This window comes from Enoplosus armatus, chromosome 8 (genome assembly GCF_043641665.1).
Source record: "Enoplosus armatus isolate fEnoArm2 chromosome 8, fEnoArm2.hap1, whole genome shotgun sequence".
Classification (NCBI taxonomy): Eukaryota; Metazoa; Chordata; class Actinopteri; order Centrarchiformes; family Enoplosidae; genus Enoplosus; species Enoplosus armatus.
Window position 1 is genome coordinate 13,150,713 of NC_092187.1, and position 23,200 is coordinate 13,173,912.

At 42.7% G+C, this 23,200-nt stretch overlaps 1 protein-coding gene across 1 annotated transcript in view; it reads right to left on the reverse strand.

The window, feature by feature from the left end:
- Positions 1 to 23,200, reverse strand: part of lrp1ab (low density lipoprotein receptor-related protein 1Ab) — an 81,392-nt gene that overhangs the window by 44,504 nt on the left and 13,688 nt on the right. Inside the window, exons 3-6 of the mRNA XM_070910272.1 lie at positions 12,853 to 12,990; positions 4,992 to 5,111; positions 4,549 to 4,677; positions 3,998 to 4,258 (exon numbers count right to left, since the gene is read on the reverse strand). Of these exons, the coding sequence (XP_070766373.1) occupies positions 3,998 to 4,258; positions 4,549 to 4,677; positions 4,992 to 5,111; positions 12,853 to 12,990 (648 nt within the window). The remainder of the gene's footprint in view (positions 1 to 3,997; positions 4,259 to 4,548; positions 4,678 to 4,991; positions 5,112 to 12,852; positions 12,991 to 23,200) is intronic.

A 23,200-nucleotide genomic window follows, 5' to 3' on the forward strand; every position in this document is an offset into this window, starting at 1 on the left:
GAAGAAATCCAGCTGGAATCCTGGCAGAACAAGGCATTGATTAGACTCATATACAGAGGAGCGAGCCAGTTGTGCAACACAGTGACTATTGCGTTGTGTAACAGCCTACTAGTGGACCCCGTTATTCAGAGAGCCAGCCAGTCTGTTGACGTCCTTACTCAATCAGCTTCTGGTAAGTGGAAAGTTTGCTGGGAAACTGAATGAACCCACCCTTTTCTCCTCATCCAACCACCCTGCCCTCACAACCCCTTTTCACTTCCTGCCCTTAAACACCTACCAGCTCACACCACTCTGAGGAAACGTTTCACAAACTGAGGGGGTGTTTCTGGCAACAACAAACATGCTTTCCACCCAAATAGCATAGGTATTTACATGCAGGGCCACAGCCTATTTAGTTCTTCAAACTAGTCAAACACCGGCACCTAGACTCAGGAATAGCACCACAAAATTTGTACTTGAATGTTATTTCCTCTGTTTGCATGTCAGTGCAAACATTCCTATATTCACATGTTAGTGCAAAGCAGGAAAGAATCGTCATCATGCTGCTTCCATAATCCTCCCTGTGCCAAGAAGATCCTATTAATCTGTGCAAAAACCTCTTTGACCTCTCGAGAACACAGTTTAGCGATTATGATTTTCCATGAGGATGTGACATATGACCTCTATTTAAGAGGCTATAATTCCTAACAGGTATGCCACTGGCAAATCATCCTCTGTGGCAAGTGAGAAAGAGAGGTGATAAAACTAGGTCCTTTAAGTAGAATACACATGTGCTCTTTGGTTGCAGCTGAGATAATATTAACATCTAGTAAAAAAAACAAAACAAAAAGAATGGCTATCTGATTTTTTTTTTTTGCAATGAGACAGGATGCCTTACAACTATTTTTCCCCATGAAACTATGTTTGTAATCAGATCTTGACACATATTTACAAAGACTTTCTGTGCTCTGATTTATTCTAAAAGAAAAAAAGAACAAAGGCTAGGAAGAGGGAGGAAGGAGGGCTGAACGATGGACAGAGGGACATTGGGAGAAGGGCTGGTCCCTGCTGTGGAGTTCCGCTCAGAGAGTGGAGAGGATGGGACGGGAAGAGTCTGCTCCCCTTTTATCTTCCCAGTCAGAGAATCACACATGCAGACAGAGCAGGCCACATCTGGAACCCTCGTCTACTTATCTGCCCTGCTCTCTCAGGCTCCCAGAAGCTATAAATCACCATGTTTGTGTGAACCCTGCTCCAACCCCGACCCCTCCCCCCCCACCCCACCCCCGCCGTCACAGTTTCATCCATATCCATCTAAGGCCAATCCCCAGGTCTGCCCACCATACTTTTAGGAGTGCACCTGAGCCCTGCTTGTTATTAAACACTGAATAGAGCTGACAAAGAGTCCATACTAGCCCCAATTATATGATCAGAAAGAATTTGTTTTGAAAGAGCTGAAGTTCACCTTCAAGCAAAGGAAAAGGCAAATGGGTTAATCAAGAGGGACATAACATTTTATAGCACACAACCACAAGGGAAACCATACAGTATATGCAGAAAATGGCCTCTTGACTCAGCTGAGATCCACTAAATTAATGCAGCTGAAAGACCAGACTGATGCAACGCAAAAATGTGGAGTCAGCCAAAGTGCAAAGAGAGCCTCCTGTCTGTTTGTATGTTCGCTCCCTGAGTGACTTAGGACAGCCGAAACCCACCAACAGACATAACTAGACCCACACTGTCAGGGCTTTCAACAGTGTTTTATAGTGGAGGTGGGCTATATTACCTGAAATTAAGAATGCCTCCACTAATATCCCTTACTGCACATCACAGAACAGCACAGAGACAGAGATAGAGACACTAGATAATATATCTCAGACACAGCTCACTGTGTGAGCACTGCAGAGCCATTTCCTAAATTTAATAGAAAGTCAATCACCCGATTGTCTTATTCAAAACTGCACTTTCTGATATCAACATTAGATTAGATAAAACTTCAATGCTAGTTTAACTGAAATGAAGTTATTGTAGTATCAAAAGAAGCCAGATAAAGAGTAATAAAGATAATACAATAAGCAACTGCAACAAGTATTTCATATTCTAAAAGGTGTACACAAGTGGGACAGCACAGTGTGTACAGTGGTCGCCAAACAGAAATGATCTCAATTCATAAAAGGTAATATGTCACTAGGTAATGGGTGCATGAGTCAAAGGTATTTGGGTCGATGTCAATCTATCTGTCTGCCTGCCTGTGTGTCTGTGTGTGTATATGTGTGTGTGTGTGTGTGTGTCTGTCTGTCTGTCTGTCTGAGCCTCGGCTATGAGCACATTAAGGTGACCTGACTGGACAGGACATGAGACGGCCGAAGGAATGTAGGGGCTGTTCAGGCTGACATAACCCAACGGAGGAATGTAAATACCATCTGCATGACCACTCGCATATACACACACACACACACCTCCAAGGTACAGCAAATCACTACCTTTTCGCTCTCCCTCTCATTTTATCGTTCCCTTGTCTCCTTTGCAGTCTATCTCTCAGGGTCCCTCTCACTTCCACCCCTCGCCCCCATTTACCCCTCAGACCACTTTAACAGAGCGGTGAATCAAAAAGCCACAGTGGCAAGCCAACACAATGAGGGCAAGGTGCGATATGGGCCACTCCTGAGAGTGCAGTGAATCAACTGGAAAAACCCCATTTTAGGAGGCTAGGGTTCACTGAGCCTCCGAGCCTCAGCTCTGCCCCAGCTGTCAACAGTGGCAGCAGTTACACAAGCTTCATTTGAAGTGGATATGAGCCGAGGCACTTCTAATCATGTCGCGGGTTTCTCGTCCCACATTTCAGGGTCTACGCACCCGGCTTCTCCACTTGTTTTCCTCACGTCCGCCGTTCCATGCCTGGGGCCAATTCTCAAGGGAACGTTTCCCACACGCACAAACCCACACCCTCGCTTTTATGTTTTGTCTACATTTCTGCCCCCATTCTTAGAGAGTAACGGCTCTGTCAGCCAGGCGAGTAAAAACAAACCTTGTCAGGCTCGTAATCAGAGATAAATCATGTCAGCATTATATGAGTAAGTCTCTCAAAGGGAAGTGTTCACATGCTGTGTGTGTGTGTGTGTGTGTGTGTGTGTGTGTGTGTGTGTGTGTGTGTGTGTCTGGGTGTTGCCCAAGAGATGAGAGAGTGCGAGTTAAGACGATCTCTATGGCTATGAGGACATCACCTCCACAGGTCAGACATTTCACTATCGGTTGTGGTCTATACTCTGTCCTCCTACACACACAAACATATGCTGTCAATCTACAACACCATCCAGAACAAAATGTACAGGGAAGATTTTTGTGGGAAAACCTAATGCCAAATGTCATCATATCAAAAATCAATGACCGGAGATGGGATACAACCGATTACATTCAAATGCATCAAAGAAGAGCAGTGGAAAAATACATTTCCACGCTTCTAGCCCTGCAAAGTCAGTACATGTATCAAGCTACACAGTAGGTTACTGTTTGCCTGTCAAGAAATGTGCAAACTAATGCCTGAAGGCATGCTGGCAGCCTTATATGTATCATATCACTGTAAGTAAGCTACACACATATTGCCTTTATGGGATGATTTAGTGATGTGTCAGGGTGCCCCTGTTCTTCAAAGACAAACCTTTTGAAAAATAAAGCAGGACTCAGCGTTTCTGCTTGGCACTTTTATGCTGGTATGAGCAGCTTTCAGAGATGGGGCTGTATTGCTTCACATCTTACGTTTGTCTGAGCTAGCAAATGCAAAGTTGACCATTTGATTCCTGAGGCAAAGAATGGAAATTTCACACGGGGTGCGCTGACAACTCGAACTGATTACCTGAGCGCTGCTTGCGTGCTCTAATGCAAGGCATTCATTTCTCTTACACTGGCGGTCGACAGCTAAACTGTCATGCCCTCGGAGTACCGAACAAGATTTTTTGTGGAGATACTGTGTCAGCAGGAAATGCTGCTCTCATTTTTTGTCAATGAAACTACTACTCACGGTGCAGGCTGAGGGAGATGTTGATGGTGCGGGTGTTAGTGACAGTCTTGAGGTCAGGGATGCTGGCGCACTTCAGCTGAGTGGTGGCGGGTGTGTCACCCACATCTATCCAGCAGACCGTCTCCTCGGCATAGACGAAGTCCATAGCCATAGTCTGCTTGGTGGCGATAGAGGGCAGCCGGGATGTGGAACCGCTCAGGGAGGTGCAGCGGATGTCATGGAGGTTAGCAATCAACAGCATAGGCAGACGATCCACTGGCTCTGGGGAGGGAGATCGGGACAGCGGCATGGAGGGGAGGTGAAAAGCAAGCAGAGAAAGAGGACAGAATGAGAGAGAGGGGCAAGAGATATGAGTCAAAGGTCATACATTCATTGTAATACTAATATGTCTCTCCAGTAAACAAGCTTGTAAAACAAGTGGAGGTGCCATACCATGCAGATATGACTATCTGATATAATACAGTGAGGAGCCGTTTCCAAAAGAGAAATAAATCAACTCTGATGAACTGCATCCTTGGTCTCTTTTCCACTTTTTTTGTGTGTGTTCTCACCATTTTTGGCTTTGCAGGAGCGGTTGTCTGGCTGCAGCAGGTAGCCCTCCACACAGCTGCAGGTGTAGGAGCCCTCAGTGTTTGTGCACGTCTGACTGCACGCCCCGTACACATTGCACTCATTGAAATCTACAGGAGAATAACACAACGCATTAACAGACAGAGTCTGTGATGAAATATATAGAGATTGAACAGTACTTATTCACAACTTAATTCATTAGGTGTACTTAGATACATTTTAAGTGCTAAGTAACAAAGAGCTAAAGTGAATACCAAACCCATGAACATGCATTTATCTTCTACCTTCAGGCAAAAATTCAAATGTTTTCTACATGCTTCCCCACGCAAATTCCAGTCAGCAAGCAGAAAGTCAGAGTAATCAGATGATTTTGTGAATTTTACTTTGGCCAAGCTTTAATAAAACTGCCAAATCACCCACTCACCTTTACAATTCTTTCCATCTGCAGCGACTTCGTAGCCGTTGCTACAGTAGCACAGAGGCCCATCATGAGTCACAGCACAGTGAAACTGGCACCCATGGGAGGCACAGCCTGGTGCTTGTGCTGAAGCAGAGAAAAACAGAGAGACACAGAGAACATTAAATACTGTGGAGGCTAACATGGAAGGGGGGGGGGCAGCATACATATCAGTAGCTCTTCAGAGGCCTCGATTTAGAGGGCAAATAAATTCTGGATAACATTGGAGGCTAAATGAAGCCTGTTTAAGTAATTGCCTCCTTGATCAGGTTTGTGTGCAGATCAGCTTTCCAATTGTTATCTTAATCCCAGCGCAATCTTCACAGAACCATACTGCCATATCCTATCACATCTCCACTGGGAGATCAGATAGGATTGTGGGGGTATGTGCATGTGTGTGTGTGTGTGTGTGTGTGTGAGAGAGAGTGGGGGTTGCACACGTGCATGCATGTGTATTCATCTGTGCATGTGACAGACGGGGTGATTTGAATGTGCAGGCGTTAGAGGGCCTCTTCTTTCCCGCCCCCAGAGGGAACTCAAGGACACATCGTTTTGGCAGGAAATGAAAGAGGGGCATCCACACACCCCCTCATCTATAGGGTGTGGGTGTGCATGCAGATGTGTGTGTCTAGGCTAGGGAGATAAATGGGGTTGGGTGTCTGTCATAGACTGAAATGATGATGTGCCAGATAGTGGCACACATCTTACAAAACAAATGATATTCCAGACAGCTTCTATTAGCTTTAAACCTTCAATAAAAGTGTGTTGAACTCTGATAAAGGCTGATAAAATATTTCCCTGGGTCCTGCCCCAGAGTTCAATAAACAAGTGTATGAAGCCACAGAGATCAAGAAGGAAATTACAGTATTTTACAGGGCAGAGGGACAGATATTATCCTGATCATGACCAGCTCTCATTTATTCAACAAATATTCTCTTTGTCTCTTTACATCACTGTCACTCTTTCCATGTCACACACGCACACAAGGGGAACTTCCTCTCTCCATTTCTGAAAGCTTTTATCTCTGAATGAAGCTTTTACGCTGACATGAAATATGACAAGCGTGTATTCTCATGCTGCAGTCCTACATCGTAACAAGCCCTGGCTACCCACTGAAGCTCCAGGACAGCAATCACAGCAACATTCTAGTGAGGCCAAAGCCTTCACATAACCCTTCAACACTCACACACCACATCTAAAGTAAAAGTTTATTCAAAAGTTGAGTGAACCTGTTGAGAAATATTCCCATTTAATCATTTACCAAGTGTAAACACAGATATAACAAAACTGTAAATAAGTAAAAAGAGAAACAAGGCTTCCACTAGCACAATGGAATTTACCTCTGCGTCCAACAAAAAAAACAAAACAGTGAATGGTCATACACACAATGTTTACAGTAGCTAGTTAGAGTATGGCTGTAAAGAGCGGAGATTGGACCAGTGAAGGGCCCTTATTATATAAAGCCTGTGGCACTCTGGGCCACAATGACCCTTTTGTTGTGGCCCTGCTGAAAGGAAGGAGTCCCCCAGCAAACACTGTGGCCCATATCGAATCCATTCACTGAGCCTCACACAGTAAGAGACCACAGGCAAGTAGAGTGCTAAAACACCCACAAAATGCACCTCTGTCCAGGGTCATTTTGTTCCATTTTGTACCAAAGTGTCTAGCTATGGGTGGGCGAATAGACAAAATTAATATTGATCTAATTATCACAACATTATCTCAATATCAATCTGTGATGATACAAAGTATTCAAATCACACACTAAACTCAAATCCTAAAATAAAATAAAATCTAAATACAATCCATTATAACTGATTGATTGAATAAAACATTGTTGTCAAATCAAGAAGAATTAAGAACTCATGCTTTCCTTTAGACATGAGAACAAATATGATATGGTACGACTTTTTTATGATAATCATATAGACAGATAATAAATGTTAATATTGATAATATTTATCACCCAGCCCCACCTCTACTTCTAGCTCAAAAAATGCATTTGAAAGGTAACAGAAAGAAAACATTGCTCAGGGGCTACTTTGATTAACTTTTTGACTTATTCTTAGAAAATAATGTATTTTTCCTTTGTAAGAGTAATAAAAAAACTTCTAGAAGGTGAATCTGCAAATTGCTTTGCTTCTTATAACCTCAGAGAGCATTTGTAGTTGTACGATAGCAGGGAGAGCAGAAGGAGAAACAAAAGTGAGGAAAGAAAATGTGAAGAGAAGAACAGAAAACAACTGGAATACAGAAAAATGGAGAGGAAAGGGGAAAGAGGGGGGAGAAGAGGGAGGCAGGGCACGAGTGCATAAAGGACTAAAGGATATGGAGTGGTTAGAAAGTTCCAGCTCCAAGCAAACAAGCAACAGCAGCGTGTCAGACGTTTGACCAGGGGTTAATGAACGAAGCAAATAAATCACGCAGTGACACACTGGAGGCCTTCAGTCCTAAACAAGCATGCCAAAGCCATTGATCCTGTTACTGCATGGATGGCAACCCTCAATTTCACTCATCTATAGCTCTTTAAAGGCAAGCAGGGAGTGAGAATATAAAGGCGCACCACAACCACAGGAACTTTCCCCGAGGACTAGGAACCTTTGGAGTACCTTGTTAGCGTTTCCACCACAGGGACCAGGGTCTAAATCAAGCACCAACCTTCTGAAAAGTGAAGCCAATGTGGAAGTGCCTTAAAATTGCATTCTTTCTAATAGCCAGCAGGGGGCGACTCCACTGGTTGCAAAAAGAAGTTTGATTGTATAGAAAGATGGTGACTGAATTAGGATAGAGGCGTTCGGTTGTACTAAAATACACTATAAAGGAGTCGGCTGTTCATTTTTCAGGTAAGTACATTTACAAGCTAACTTTGTTAGCAGTGACTTCGCACAGCTGAGCCAAATGCAGTCACGTTGACAGTACAGGTAGGCGTGCAAATTGTCCTCCAGTTCTCAGATCCCCAGCTCCACTCTCTTGTCCAAATATAGTCACTTCTGGTTCCAAAAAAGCAAGATGGCGTCGGCCAAAATGCCAAACTCAAGGTTTCAAAACGGTAGTCCACGAACCAATGGGTGACGTCACGGTGGCTATATCCACTTCTTGTATACAGTCTATGGTCCATATTAAGTTCCATCACTCTTTTGTTTCAGCCACCTTTTTTTCCCCTGCAGCCGCAAACCAGTTTGTTTTTTGTTCATTCTGCTTCGACACAATGGGGTTACAGAAGAAAGCATATGACTCAATGACCACATTTGCAAAGCAGTAAATCACTATAGTAGTATAGTTTCGCAGAAAATAATTATGGCTGTCCGTCGCTTTATATGACGTCACTGGACTAATTTGCCTAATCTTCGCGGGTCTTTAGACCGCGGTGGAAACGCAGACAACAACGGACTGAAGGAACCTTTTAGTTCCTTAAAAGAAATCACATTAGGGAAGGCAACGCAGATTGAAAGAGGAGAAGAAGAACTGCTCTTGGACTCTGTCCATGGCCAATCCATGAGGAAATATATTAAAGTTGACATTTTCCTCTTAAATCCAATCATGGGGCTGACAGGCCAGGTGCAACAGGGTGACGCAGGTTGAGTGAGACAGGGATCGGGTGGTGTTGGGGTCACGGCCATAGTTACACAACCAAACTGCCACGACTGAATGATTTCATAAACCTCACTCCTTAAAAAGATCAGTTCATCTATCCATCAACTGGCTGGAAAACGAATCCCTTTCCATACTAGAACATTTAAAATAAAATAATTAAAGCCTCTCTCCATTCCCACATTCAGTGGCCGTAATTGGAACCAAACAGTCACTATATAAAACAGGCTTTTCAGTGTGTGACATTTTTGAGAGAGGTAATTCACAGGACATTCCTACCTTTGTGCTCTTACTGTCTGGAAACACGTCTATACATGTCTCTGTCCTCTACCTGCAGCTGACAGAAGTCTACTGTTTTTCCCACACGGGTTCATCAAATTACCTGTTTTCTACTTCTTAAACTGAATGGTTCATATGTAATCTTTTTCATTTTGTAAGGATACGCTTACCTATCACATAATTAATTTGCATTCTAGCATTGCACATAATAGTATGAAGAATTTGGACAAACTTATTATCGACTAAAACTTTGAGAATAGCAATCTCATCTAAGTTTAGCAGATCGCCATGCTCAGTTAAGAGTCAATTCAGCTGCTTCATTCTTCATTCTACTTTGTGATTATTTGGTTTTGTGGTGCCTTCCATCACACATACAAGTTGGTGGTAAATGCAGCATGACAAGTGAGCACTGTTGAGTACGGTAAATCAGACTTAAAGGATATAATGATGTGTATATCCAGGTATATGGGTTTACTTGAGAGAGGAGTAGGCAGGAAGGTATGAAAGTGTATTTACTGGCAGTTGTTTGGAGCTGCATAGTCAAATGGGGCAAAGTAACCATATGCAAACACAAGCAGGACGGCAGCTTCAGAAATGAGCAAACAGTAGCTATCGTAGTCCCAGACAGTGGCAGCATGCTGCCCCAGACACTTAAATCTAAACTCACACAAATACTCAAACACAAATGTACAAACACACAAAGCACACACACACACACAAAGTACACACACACTGTGGCACAAAACATTCCCAAAACACACAAGAGTTTAACTTGAAAATCAATACTCAGATTTTCTTCAATCCATTCTGAGTTACGAAATACAGGACAGTTTAACAATACTGTAGTGTCTGTACATACAGTGATGGGCAAAGTGGCAATAAAACAGGTCTTGTCATGCAAGACAACTGTAACTGCAGCCAGTAAACTCATTTAGGTCAAGACCCACTCATGAATAAAGATGAAAATGTGGTCTTTCCACAGGCAGCCTCAAGTAGCCTATGACCGATTCTCATTCCAAAGTTAGTGGGACATGAAGGACAATGAAAGCCCACTGCACGCATAAACAATAGCGTCAGGCCGCTACAATAATCAGGGTTCCCTCTGAGACAGTGAGGAAAAGCTCTCAAGAGTACTGCCATGACCCCATTTTCTCTTCCCTATCAATCAGTCACTTCTGAGGGAGGCAGGTCTAAGGCCTTGCCCCCCAAGAGAGGCCCCATCACCCACAAAATGACAGAGAAAGGACACATGCAGACTACAGATTGATGAACAGACTCAACTTTCACCCATATGACAGAAAAACAACGCAACTGCCAATTGCCTTTTAAATAAAGGCCTGGAACTATACTTTAACCTCAGATCTTTGCCATCCTTTTGGTCACACAAACAAACTCAAGACTCACTGGTTTGTATCACTAAACCACATTGGAAAACATTCTCAACATATGCCTTTTATATGCTCTTGAGCAAGGCACCTCTCTTATACGTAGGAGACTATGAGTGTTTATTGCAATCCAAGAAGGTTCTTAAAGGGTAACAACACCCTCAAACTGCTAGAACTCGGCCTCACAGCACATTTAAAAAATGCAACATACAAGTAGCACAAAAAAAACAAAAACATTTCATGTCAAGTTCCTCCTCAAAGGACCCTCTGATTCATATAGTGGTAAATTTGATTGGTGCATGGAAATGGGTGACATCCTCCTCTTCCATCGGAGCCCAGAGGAACACACACACACACACACACACACACACACACACACACACACACACACACACACACACACACACACACACACACACACACACACACACACACACACACACACACACACACACACACACAGCACTAATTTTTGTTGTGAAATAATTAAAACTGTTCTAACTTTGGGCAAAAATAGTGTTATAATGTAAGATCACATTACTCACAGTAAGAAAAAAAGGTCTTTAACAAAAACATGTTAATTCCCATTGACAGCACAAGCACATATGCATGTTCTGATTTGTTTTTACTTTGGAGTCAAAAAACCAAAACAAATCAAGTGTCAGATTAAGTGCTGTATCTGAACATTGCCAGTATCAACCTCACCACAGCACCACTGAGTCTACCTGGTTACTCCCTTGCTATCATTCGCACACACAAACCATGCCAACTAATCCCTGAGCCTTGCCACACACTATGAAAATCCTCAGAAAATGTATTTCAGTGAGATAAAATTCCTGTCTAACCTACCTTGCTACACTCCCCTTTCTAACCACTCTTGTCAACAACTTTTGGGCAGAATTACTTGGACACACCGACTGACAAAGTGTGCTTTCAGACATCAGCGCCCAGGTATACTTGCACAACACGGCAGTTTGCACAAGCAAACACTAGGATGCTTGTGAAAGGCCAGGCCTTTCCCTGAAAAAAGGGGAGCCCACAAACGGCAAAGCCAAAAGTTCTGGACACACTGCTGGTGTGTTTGTGTGGGGCAATGGGTGTGTTTGGGTGTGTATTTGCAAGAATGTGAGTGTATGTTTGTGTGCACGTGTGAGCGCTTGCATGCATTACAAGCCCATGAACATGTAGGTGTGTGTATAAGTATAGGTGTGTGTTGACCAATGCCTCACTGAGGACAGCTGGACTTGTGTCCTCGGGGGTAGGCAGCGCATGTTGTGATTAGATGACATCATCACTGTGTTGTGCAAAGGCTTGTCTCGCAGTGATGACCAGCATGTGGGATGCTAACACTCTCACCCACTCTCTGTACAACTGCCCACTTCATCAGCCCAACAGTGCTCCTGCTCTTCTGGCCAAACCTTATCACACTTGCATGCTCTGACTAATTCACTACAACTTAACTGCTTTTAATCTAATCAATGCAAAAGATGTATCCATTCATTCCGTCTTTATCTATACAGGGTGGTCCAATAAGAAAACTCTTTCGTATAGGTGTACTGTGTTCAGAGGAAAATAAGAGGTAGAGATATTATATGGCAAGCAATCATACAAATATAATAGAAACACCTACATTAAAAACACAAAGCTACAACTGGCATAAAGATAAAAAGGGTAAATAGATTTGTTTTAAAAAACAGACATCAAATTGATCAAGTTAAAAACCTAAGTAACCTAAAATATCAAAAATTACTCCATTGTAGATACTGGCGTAGACAACAGCAGCTTTTAATATTTCAAAACTAGCAGAAGAGATCAGGTGATCCAATATCACAGACATTGTTTGAGAACTGGGAAGACTAACCCTTGTTGCAGGACTTTGGTCCACTGAGACTTTAGTGTTGTTTGTAAATATTTGATTAAGTGATTTCATATTCCAGGAAAGAGATATTGATACTGAATAGCGCAGACACACACGTGTGCAAAACAGAGAGTTCATATGAGTTATTGCAACTATAAACAGGCAGAGCTTCAGACAGCTATATCCGAGGACTGCCTTGCTGAATACTGAGGCAATCCTCTGTAGGCAGCCAGTGTTTGCTCCTTTGTCTGCTGCAACAAAGACAGACACTATGGACCCAATATGTTCCATCTCTCATTCTTCTATCGTCTCTAATTAATAGTAGAGGATTTGATGGGATTCTTCTTCAGCTGCGTCTGGGCTGAATGCTCATCATTCCCGCAGGGATTGGGGAAACAGCCTCATAGCTGAGCTGATTGATAAATTAATTACTTTTTTCCCCAGAAAGAGAAATTCCATTGTAATTGCACAAACCAGAGCAGGCCAGCTCATTAAAAGGGCCTAATAGAGATTATTGGGTGGAGATTATAGTTTTGGATGGGAAGACAAGGAGATACTAGCAAGGAGAAGCTAGCTGGTGATTTTTGACCCACAACAAAAGGCAGACACTCTTGTCTCTGTGCAACAGAGGAGATAGAGAAAATGATGATAATATCTGAGTGTAGAAAATGGAAGTTGGCGGATGTGTGTGTGCATGCTTCTGGGAGTTTATTACCTCTGCAGTAAGGCCCCTCATCCCAGCCGTTGGAGCAGTCAGGGACTCCATCACACATTTTGCTCATATGGATGCACACGTCCGGGTCCAGGCACCCAAGTTCGTTGACGGGACACTGGTTCACCCTGTTGTGTGAGCCTGGAAGACAAGCAAAACACATTTAAGGAAACACAGCAGCACAAAGTGAGATACAGAGAGACTCCAACAAATATCTTACATACAGTGATAAAATGAATGCAACATTAGTGTATGCTAATTACATAAAAATTGCACACATCATTAATTCAAAATGTGTACTTGAATTGAATTAGGCTTGATAACTCTAACACGTACAAGGAGAGATTTTACAGTATATGGTTAGACTGCGGCGATGAGAGGCTGAATTCCAAGCGGTGGGCCCTTAAGCCTATAGATATAATCACACTTGGAAAGACCTCAGTCAAGATAAAAAGAAGGAAACATCCTTAACAGCAGAACAGAACAGTTACAAAATGTTAGATACTTTCATTCTAATCTTATTATTATTATTATTGTTATTATTATAACCTTTATTTAATCAGGTAAGTTTCTTTGAGATCAAGATATCTTTTGCAAGAGAGACCAGAGTACAGAAGAAACAGAACAGAGATAAGACACACAACAAAACACAGCCAGTCACACAAAAGCACCAGAAACAACCTCTACTCGACTGCAGTTTACAGTCGGTGCGCAAATTATTCAGGGATTTGTTCCAAATCTGTCTTAAAGTTGCTGCCTTCCTTTGATTGTACTCTTTTGATCATCGCTCAGTGAGTGTTAATTTAATCCTTCCCCTCCATCACTTTAACCAGGCGCTTGTGTCTAGTCAAGGTAAGCCATTGTGTGTATCAAGCCAATGTTTCACTTTATACCTTAGCATGCTTTTCCTTTACTAAAGCATATACTGATGGGGGCCCTGGCTGTCATAATGTACAGGTTGTATGGGTGAGACGGCCCTCACTCCAAGCAAACTCCGGCCACATCGAGGGTCTTAATGGGTTTTAAGAGCACTTTGAGCCAAGGCTCACATTTGCAGAAAATGGCGGACGAGAATGTAGCTTCAAACACTCTTTTTCATCCTAAATTACTGTACCTAAAAATGATTGGTCTATTTGAGTGTTTGTATGTTGAGTCTAGTTTTGCCACGGTGGAACAACAGTGAACAGGTTAAATCCTACACTTAAATATAACATCGTAGTGACCCTCTGGGAGATAAAGGGCTCTGTCAGAGTATGACTTCTTAGCACATGAGAAACTGAATATTCCCTGCATGTGTCAGAAAGCCTTTATAAACATTATGCACATGTCATTTATGTGCACACATGCACTTACTGTGTATATCCTCAATGTGTACAGTATGGCAAAGTAATGACATATGGTCTGCAAATGTGATAATTTGACAGGAAAATGATTAGAAAATTACAAAAGTGAACACTGACGAAAGATATATTGAATCTAAATGGGTGTTTAGGGGACAGGACAGAACGTGATCTCCTCTGGTCCAGAGAAAGCATTTTTTTTTTTACCAGCGTCAGAGCAGAACATACAGTAGATGCAGTCTCTTCCCCTCACTCGCTCCCACTCTTCTCTCCATCTCTCCTATCAGCCCACACTGCAGAGAAAACAGTTTGCTTTGGCTGTTTTTCTTCTTCCTCCTCCTCCTCCTCCTCTTCCTCCTCCAACTCTCTCTCCCTTTCTCTCTCTCTAACATCTGCTGACCCATTTTAGGAAAACACTAGAAGCAGAGAAAATAAAGTTCACCTCCTTCACAGGAAACGATCTGTGGAGTTCTGCGGGTTGTGTACGGTGCTGTGAGACGCTTTGAGATGATGACATTTGAATATGTTCAGGCTGAGCTGCAAACCTGTTTCAGATGCCTCCTACAGAATCTGACACCCAGTAGTACTCAGAATCTCACAGAGTCTTCAGTGTTGAATATTAAGCAGCCAAAATGCAGTTAAATTGACCCTTATTTCTGCCTCATCTATGTGGAGTTTTTCCTTATCTGGAGTGAGACTCTGAGGCTAGAGGTTGTCGTACTGCATATTGTACAGATTGTAAAGAAAATTATTTTGTGATACGAAAATATAACTGACTTGACATGGGAACAATGGCTATGATAGGACATGCCATGAAAAGAATCAAAGTGCATAAAGACTTAAATGAGGGACAGCATTTGCCTGCATGTCGACATTCTGTGAAGAAAACCACAAGCATTCCCACTAAGTCCTCTCTATCCATCCAAGAGATTAGTAACCACACACAGATCATAAAATGTAACTTAAAACAACTACCTTGAAGTGACAAGAGCTTCCATAATGTTCCCACCACAGCAGCCTGTGAGGAAAACGTGCCACATTCGAACAGAGAATTAGCTTCTAATGCATGTGGCTTAGGGAGAAGGAGAGCAGCTCTCCCATCTGGGGGATGCTAGCATATTAGCAGGCCTCCTACAGCCTCGGCCTCTAAGCCAGCCTGATTTACATTCAATAAACTGCCAACCTGGGGATTTCTACATAAACTGCAGTACCAGGAATAAACTGCCATGCACAGTGGAAATGAAACCCCTGCCAAGGATTTATCATTTGTCAACAGTTTTCTCTGAGTAGAAAAGACAAGTCACAGTGAAAGTCATCTGAATGATACGCACTGCACAAATCTGTGTCTCTGCAACTATGCATACAGACAGATCAACTAACTGACATAGAGTCGGTGTTACACTATCGCAGGAACCAGCCTGCACACTGCAGCCACTAAGAGACAGAAGAGACAACCTAAACTTTACTTTCCATCACACACACACACACACACACACACCTCTTCTCCTACACACACACACTCCTACCTTTCCACTGGCCAGGCAGCAACAGAATAGAAAAGGTTTTTGGAAACACACTTACAACTGCCAGCGATACACAACAGCCGGAAAGAATTGTTTGAGTTCCACAACACAGTAATATCTTGGCAGGAGCTGAATAGGGACCGGCAGCAGAAAACTAAATGGAAAGGACAATATGGAGGATTAAATAACTTTGCAGGAGGGACAATGGAGATGAACCCTGTACTCCCTGCTCCAGTTTGGGAAGTTGTTGGCAGTGAATTACAATAAGCCCCCCTCTCATACTGGCAGTAGCCATTTCCTGCGTCATCTGTCAGTGGAAGCAGAGCATTACTGTGCAAATCTGAAGGGAAAGAATACAGCAGTTCTGGCTTCTTGTGGCGTTTTTTCATATGCACATATATACACGCACTAGACACATTCAAGTCTACAAAATATTTTAATACTCGTTCTGTAGCTGCTGGTGTGCATTTGGGCGATTTTGCTCCTCGGATCACACCAGGATTTGTTTCTGTAAGAGTTGTAGTTGACAAGTGGCTCTTGGTTGGATTTGTTTTAACATATTACGTGGACACGTCTGCTGTGCTTGCAGTCTCTTGGAAGAAATAAGGTGATGTCAGCGTCCCTTGTTACTAGTTTGCAGTGGTTCAACCTGTTGTTATGAAATCAATCTGACTCTTAAAAACTACAGGTTCCTTTCTAAGTTGCTGTTTTTATCCAAGGTATTAAGACAAAGACAAAGCCACAACACACATAATTTATTTTGGTTTGATTTGGAGAAATCCCAAAGAGTACTTCATAGCATCAACTACTCTTGTTGACACAGTGACCAAGTATTGTCTTTTAGCAACCAATACCATGTTTTGGTATTTTTGAAGTGTCTTGGATCTAAGATCTGGTTTCCCACAGACAAACTAAAGTGGCCTTTCAACCAGCCAAACGTGGTTTAGAACAGTCCTGGATTCAGCATATTCTTATTTAGACTATTTCCATGAAGACCAATGTACACCACAGTCCAGATTAACACGCCTGCATTGTTGTCACAAACAAGAAGGCCTACACTCTCTCTCTCCAAGGGCTGATCACGTTAACGTTTTTGGCATTCGGCACGTTTCACTGTCAAACTGGAGATTTATGTGGTGTCAGTGAAGCAACAGTAGAATTAAAGTAATTCATCAAGTCTGCAGGGCCTTTTCTGAACTGATAGACCATTACGTCGAGATCCCCGATGCTGCAGGCAAATCCAACTACAAGTTACAGTTACATGGATGTGGAAACTTCCCAGAAGCAATTGGCTGTACAGACTGTATAGATGTCATATTCCCATCCAAACTGTGTCCGCCCCAGATGGTGAGGAGTACAAGAATCGAAATGACTGGGTTCTTATTAATGTTTATGAACTGCATATTTACAGTTCTCAAACATTCGTGCTCGGTGGAAAGGTGCAACTCATGATTAAAAGACTTTTCAATATAAATGGTACCGTTTTGACACCTTTGCCAGGTATTTTTTCATACTCACTTATGTTTGTGGAATGAATATAAGTGCTGCCATTGTCTGTTTTTAGTGCCATGATTCCACCATACACTCTCACTAAAGAGGACTAACACAAATTATCTTGTTTAACTTCATCTTTGTCAACTCCTTAGTTAGGAAGTAACCAATCCAAATTTAAGATCTGTTTCCGAAAGCTACTCTGTAAAAGCATCAAACTATTCTAGATGAAGCACTAGCTCTGGGTTAATTTATACCTAGTCTGGGATATCAGCACTCACTGTGTTTACAGTTAACACAGGCGACTTTATCTTAACGCTTAACTGGCATTAGAGCTCATTTAATTCTCAATTCACTTGCTTCTAAGGCATATCATTTATTTGGCGGCACAACAACAATTTTCATTGTGCCACTCACAACCTGACTGGGAAATATCAAAAGCTCAATGAACTAACTTAACTTTCTAACTAAAATGTCTGCCCTCATTCAGGTGGTCTTTCATTGCAAAGCCTATAGCAAGGGACTAGTGTTTTTTCATGTTTAAGCTTTTGGAAACAGGCTGACGGAGATCTTCTATCTTTCTTTAAACAGAAGTACATTTCCAAAATGACATATCTTATAATTTAGTGACTAAGTCATCCATGCTTTTATTAACACACTTGATACAGCAAATGCCTATGCTGCTGCCTTGCCTTGAGTAAAGAGTGCCTCTTCGCACTCAACTTACAAAAAAATATGCAACTGCTAGGATTTGTATGAGACCAAACGATAAGATCTACCACCCTGTGGTAGGTACGTTTCCTACCACGCTCGTATTACTCTTGCTGTTATTTTGACTCTTTGTAAAATTCTTTGCAATTCTGTTTAGAAGTTCTATAAATCATAGATAAGACTATGAAATGCCAATCATCTCCATCTGTAAGGAGCCACACCATAAAAATGCGAAACCACTTCTCTTTCTGTTCAACAGCAGGAACCTTTCTGAAGCCACTTCCTCAGTTCAGTGCAGAGATTTTACATGACAATCAGGATAACACAATCTGGAATGCTCCATCAAAGAAAACTGGTATTATTTGCCCTGAAGTATCATTAGCAGGTGCTATAAAAATTTGCTATAGGACTGAAGGGATATAATTATCAGAGAGCAATATTTAACAGTAATTTAACATGTCACTTCACTGGGAGAGCACAGATTCTTCAGTGAGTTTGGCAGCCTTGGAGACATGACACTGCGAGTGAGAACGATAAGAAGCTTGGCAGTGCAGTGGATAACAGACAAAGAAAAAGAGGGAAAATTACAACCCTCACACCTATTAGAGGGCAGAGTGTGGATAATTACATTATTGCACTAAACTGTGTGATCAGCTAACAGTGATATTAGCATATCCTCACTGTGTCCTCGGGGATCTTAATTGTTAAAATCGTTCTCCAATCTGCTGCGTGATCTCTCTCTCTTAGTCTCTTATATGAAGCGCATATTAAAAGAAATGAGTGCTGGGATTCATCATGATGAAAACATTAACTATGAGTCATAATACAGAACTTGTGTTCGGCTTTATTGAAACTCTCATTGCATCATGCAGTCGTTGGAGTGAAATATGACTTTGTGCAGAGACAATATTACACATTTCCCCTGAGCACAGTGTAGATTTAGGTAATGCATCACTACCTGTGTCACCTTCAAATGATTCCCCAAATGCAGAGTGCAGTCATCCCTCGCATGTGGCTCTGGGTTCCACTAGCTTGTCTTACCGGCGCTAGGCATCAGAGTCGTGACGTCAAAGACTGTCTCTCCCAATGCGTGCTTCCCTCCAACACCTCAACCTCTGGACCCCACCATCCCCCATCATTCAGTTCCCGTAGTTATGCAATGACCTTAAATTTGGATCCCCTGTCGATCTTTTGTCCCGAGCATAAAAGCCTGCTTTTCTTCCTGCTCTTTCGGGTTCCATGGCAGCCCCTGACTGACTCCCATTAAGTCTGCTGTCAGCTCGAATAAATATGTTGTGCAGGGTGACAGGCAGGCCTGCCCACTGACTGACTCTCCCCACTCTGGAACCACACTTTACAGCAGCATGCACAACAAGCACATGGCTATGCCAAACCCCACTGGCAGCCTCAGCACACAGGACTTACAGTATAGCACATAATGCTCTCACTGGAAGAAAACTTGCTCACCATAATCTTAAAGTAAGAATATGAATAACAATAACCTTTACAGTACTGAGACAACAAAACATCATAAATAAAAATTGTTACAACTGCATTATACCGTGAATTATATGATGGTCTCTCAAAGTGATACTCCACCCAAAAAAGTGATACTCCACCCAAAATCTATCTTTTGTGGCTGCAAAAAGTTTATTAGTGGATAAAGTATCAAATAGGAATAAATATATTGTAAACCATGGTAATAGCTGACATAAATTTGATCCGGCTAGAGCCACAATTTTCAACAAACTTTTTACTGCCACCGTTCAAGCCCACAGAGGGAGGACTGTTTTGACACTTAAAAGATAGAGCTTGGGCGGAGTAAAGTTGGATTCTTCCAGTAAAACAGCAATACAAATCTATTAAATCTGTGTACATGCTTGTTCAAACATTTAAGTCTGTTAAATTCCAGTAATACAGTATGGTCTCTAGCTTCAAATACAATCAAACTGTCACTGTGTAAAATGTACCGCAGAACATTTCCCCAAAGTAACATACAAAGAGACAGCAAGCAAAAACAAATCAAGTCACCATCTGCAACCAGGGGGGGAAACTGTGAGGCAATTACACCAGAGGAAAGACTGGAGATGAGATATGAGGAACAGGGAACACAGATGACTTGAGTTGAGCTTCTCCGTCTGCTTTGACAGACAAGAGAGGAAGACAGTGGGACATAGGAAAGAACGGAAGAGGGAGAGAAGGAGACGGGGCGTGGAGGAGACAGCAGAGAAAACGAAGTGGTGCCTGTGTGGCGTGAGAAAGCCCTGTGTTCTCTGTCTGTTGATAGGCCGGTGAAGCTGAGGAGGGCTCAGGGCCACAGACCAGAGGGATTTACAGGGCTTTGCTCCTTCCTCTCTGGAAGCAGTGTGTCAACCACTGCCGCTACAGACCCTCCTGCCCCTGCCTGGTGCCCCCTGCGAGTACAGCTACACGACTGAGTATAAGCTATGAAAGGACCCCCCCCCCCCCAAAAAAAAAAAAACTTTACAAACTTTACTGTAAAAGGCTGTTTCTATAGAAAATGGATCAGAGCTTTACAAAGCCATTTCCATTTTCCTCCTCAGCCTAAATGCTAATCTGCTCATTTTCTCCTATACAAAAGGCTTTTTTCTGTAGGATCATCCCTTCTCCCCATCGCTCCATGCCTCCGCCCCATCCCAGCACCTCAGCAGTCGGCTCTTCCTGGTTGTCTTGGAGAGGCTGCTGAGGCATGACAGTCAGACGGGCCGGACAAAGGACCAGGCTGGCGAGAGTCCAGAGGGGGCTCGAGGGCAAGAGATGGACAGATAACCTTGTTGTGTGGCCCACAGCCGCCTCAGGCAGCTGCACAGAGATGATAACTCAATCTTCCCATCTGACCTCCCTACCAGCTCAGCCCGAGGCCACGGCATCCACTGACATGGGCCAGAGTGTGTGCGGGCCAAGGGACGTGGTATGGTTGTGTGTTGGGAGGTGCCATTACTGTTACATCACACAAACTCTTTGAAGGAGTTGCCAGTGTGTTAGTGCAAATTGTCCTGTTGAAAGCAAATTACATGAAATAATGTGTTTACTGGAAGCTTAACATGAAAGTTGAATGAAAAGGGCGTGTGTGTCTGGATTTGAGGGTCCACATTTGGCCATTGTTAGAATAAATTATTTTAGTCTCTTCAGCCAAGGGTCCCTCAGTTTCATTATGAAACTGCATTCCAAGGTATATCTCCTCAAAATGACTTTCAAGCATCAACAAGGAAAACACATGAATTTGTGTGTGTAATACTTCTACTAGCCTATAGAGACAACTTTAATGACAGCTTGACAGTAATAGAGTACAGGGATTGGCTTGTCATTTACAAGTGTTAACCACTTTGAGTTATCAGCTAATTTTCTCTTCCTGAATGAAAGTGGAAAGCACTGCATGGGAAAAGAAAGGCAGCATATTAGCATGATTGAGATGCATTTCACCCCCCGCCTGGAAGTCCTCCTGTGGACATTTTCATGCTAAATCAAGGGCTAAAAAGTCTAACAGAGAATTTGGGGGGGGACAATTGTTGCATAAGGTTTTTTTGATGATGAAAGAGATTCCTTCATGGCAAGTTCTTGTCATGATGGAGAAAGTGCTTACATGCTAGGGCTTATTCAAACATCTGTTCCCATTCGCTGGCTCAACCACAATGAATGTGGTTCACGCAAGAATCATAATTGCATACAGACTTGGGATACAGACAGGAGAGTCAGTGTATTTCACTGCAACTGTTCCGCAACAGAGCTGCGAAATGAAGTTGAAGTTGTGACACAGCATTTTTAACTTTAACAACTGCATCATGGAAAGAGCTGTAACCAGAATAGTTCAAATAAAATAAACCATTACACGCTCAATGGCCATAATTTTTATATGGTGAGGTGGAAGATGTCACTAGAGAACTACAGTCAGAACCATCTCCAAAACTTTTAGCCAGTTATTGTTGTAAAATGTCACGACCTCATTACAACTCTCTAAATCTCTCCATAACTAAGAGACGCTGACGCGACATTGGTGCAAAACAGTAGAAATAGTGCTGAGCGACAGAGAACCTAAAGTGCAATATGTCTCATAGGGTTTACTTGTGTTTTTGATAATAACCTATAATGGATGAACCATAAAACTGTTATAAAAATACTGTCTTTGGCCCACACCTAATCAGTCCTATGTGGACTTCTGTTCACTGTGTTCACAACTCCTGCAAGGAAAGCCATGAACAACCCAAACACCCTTTTATCTCTGCTAGATAGAAAATGCTTCAACAACATACCACAACTACCTATAAGAGGTAGCAGCGGTCCTGCATTGAGACACACAGAGCATAAACTCCTGCCCTGAGGGCACGTGTCAACCACTTCCTGAGCCCTAAGCCTGTATGTAATTGAGGTGAAATGGATTGTCTGAAACCAATTGAAGTCATGCGGGGGGGCAGTGCAGTCCCTGGTAGAGGATGACAGGGTCACACCTGCAGACAGGGGCCTGCACAGGCAGCCGGCTGATGGCTATCTGAGCGTGTACTAAGGGCTATAAGAGGGAGGTGCACACACATTTATGATGGCCAAGTCATGCAGATCCATGTGCAAAAACATGCATCCATACACGTACCTCCCCGTCATTCTGCTTCAGTACCCCCCTAATAAACAAGCCCACAGGCTAAGGATGCTAACACGTAACATTGACCCTTAGCATCAACTGCCAGCTCAACCACAGCATGTCAACGCCTCATGTGATGCAACGTTATAGCCCCACTACTGTGGCAGAAGTCTGTCTTTAGCTCCTCAACATAATTACAGCCCAGATAAATGGTTTGGAAATGAGAGGCAATTAGACCTCCAGACAGAGTGATACTGGGGAGTACACTTTCTTCAAGCATGGGTACCAGAGGTGTAGATCAAAGATCCACACCAGACAAAAGCGTTTACAACACCCACCTCTCTGACAGCAAGTGGATTCATGATCATTGCAAACAAAAACAGGTGTCATTTACCAGAAACAAAACTGGCGTTTCAGCCAAATTAGCTGTAGCCATTGCGTGGTTTTCATCATAACACTTGAGCTCGAGGATGAGTGGAATAATACAGGCAGATTCTTATTTTGACTTTTCACAAGTGCCCTTTTCAAATGATACACAAATCTATTTAAGAAACAAAGCTCCATGTTGGCCGCATGCACCGTCACAGTCACATATTTGCACGATGGCCAGACAGTGGGGCGATCCCGCATCAAGATAGAAGTACAGCCAAGCAGCCACAGGAGGGAGAGAGAAATAGGAAAGAAAAGGCACA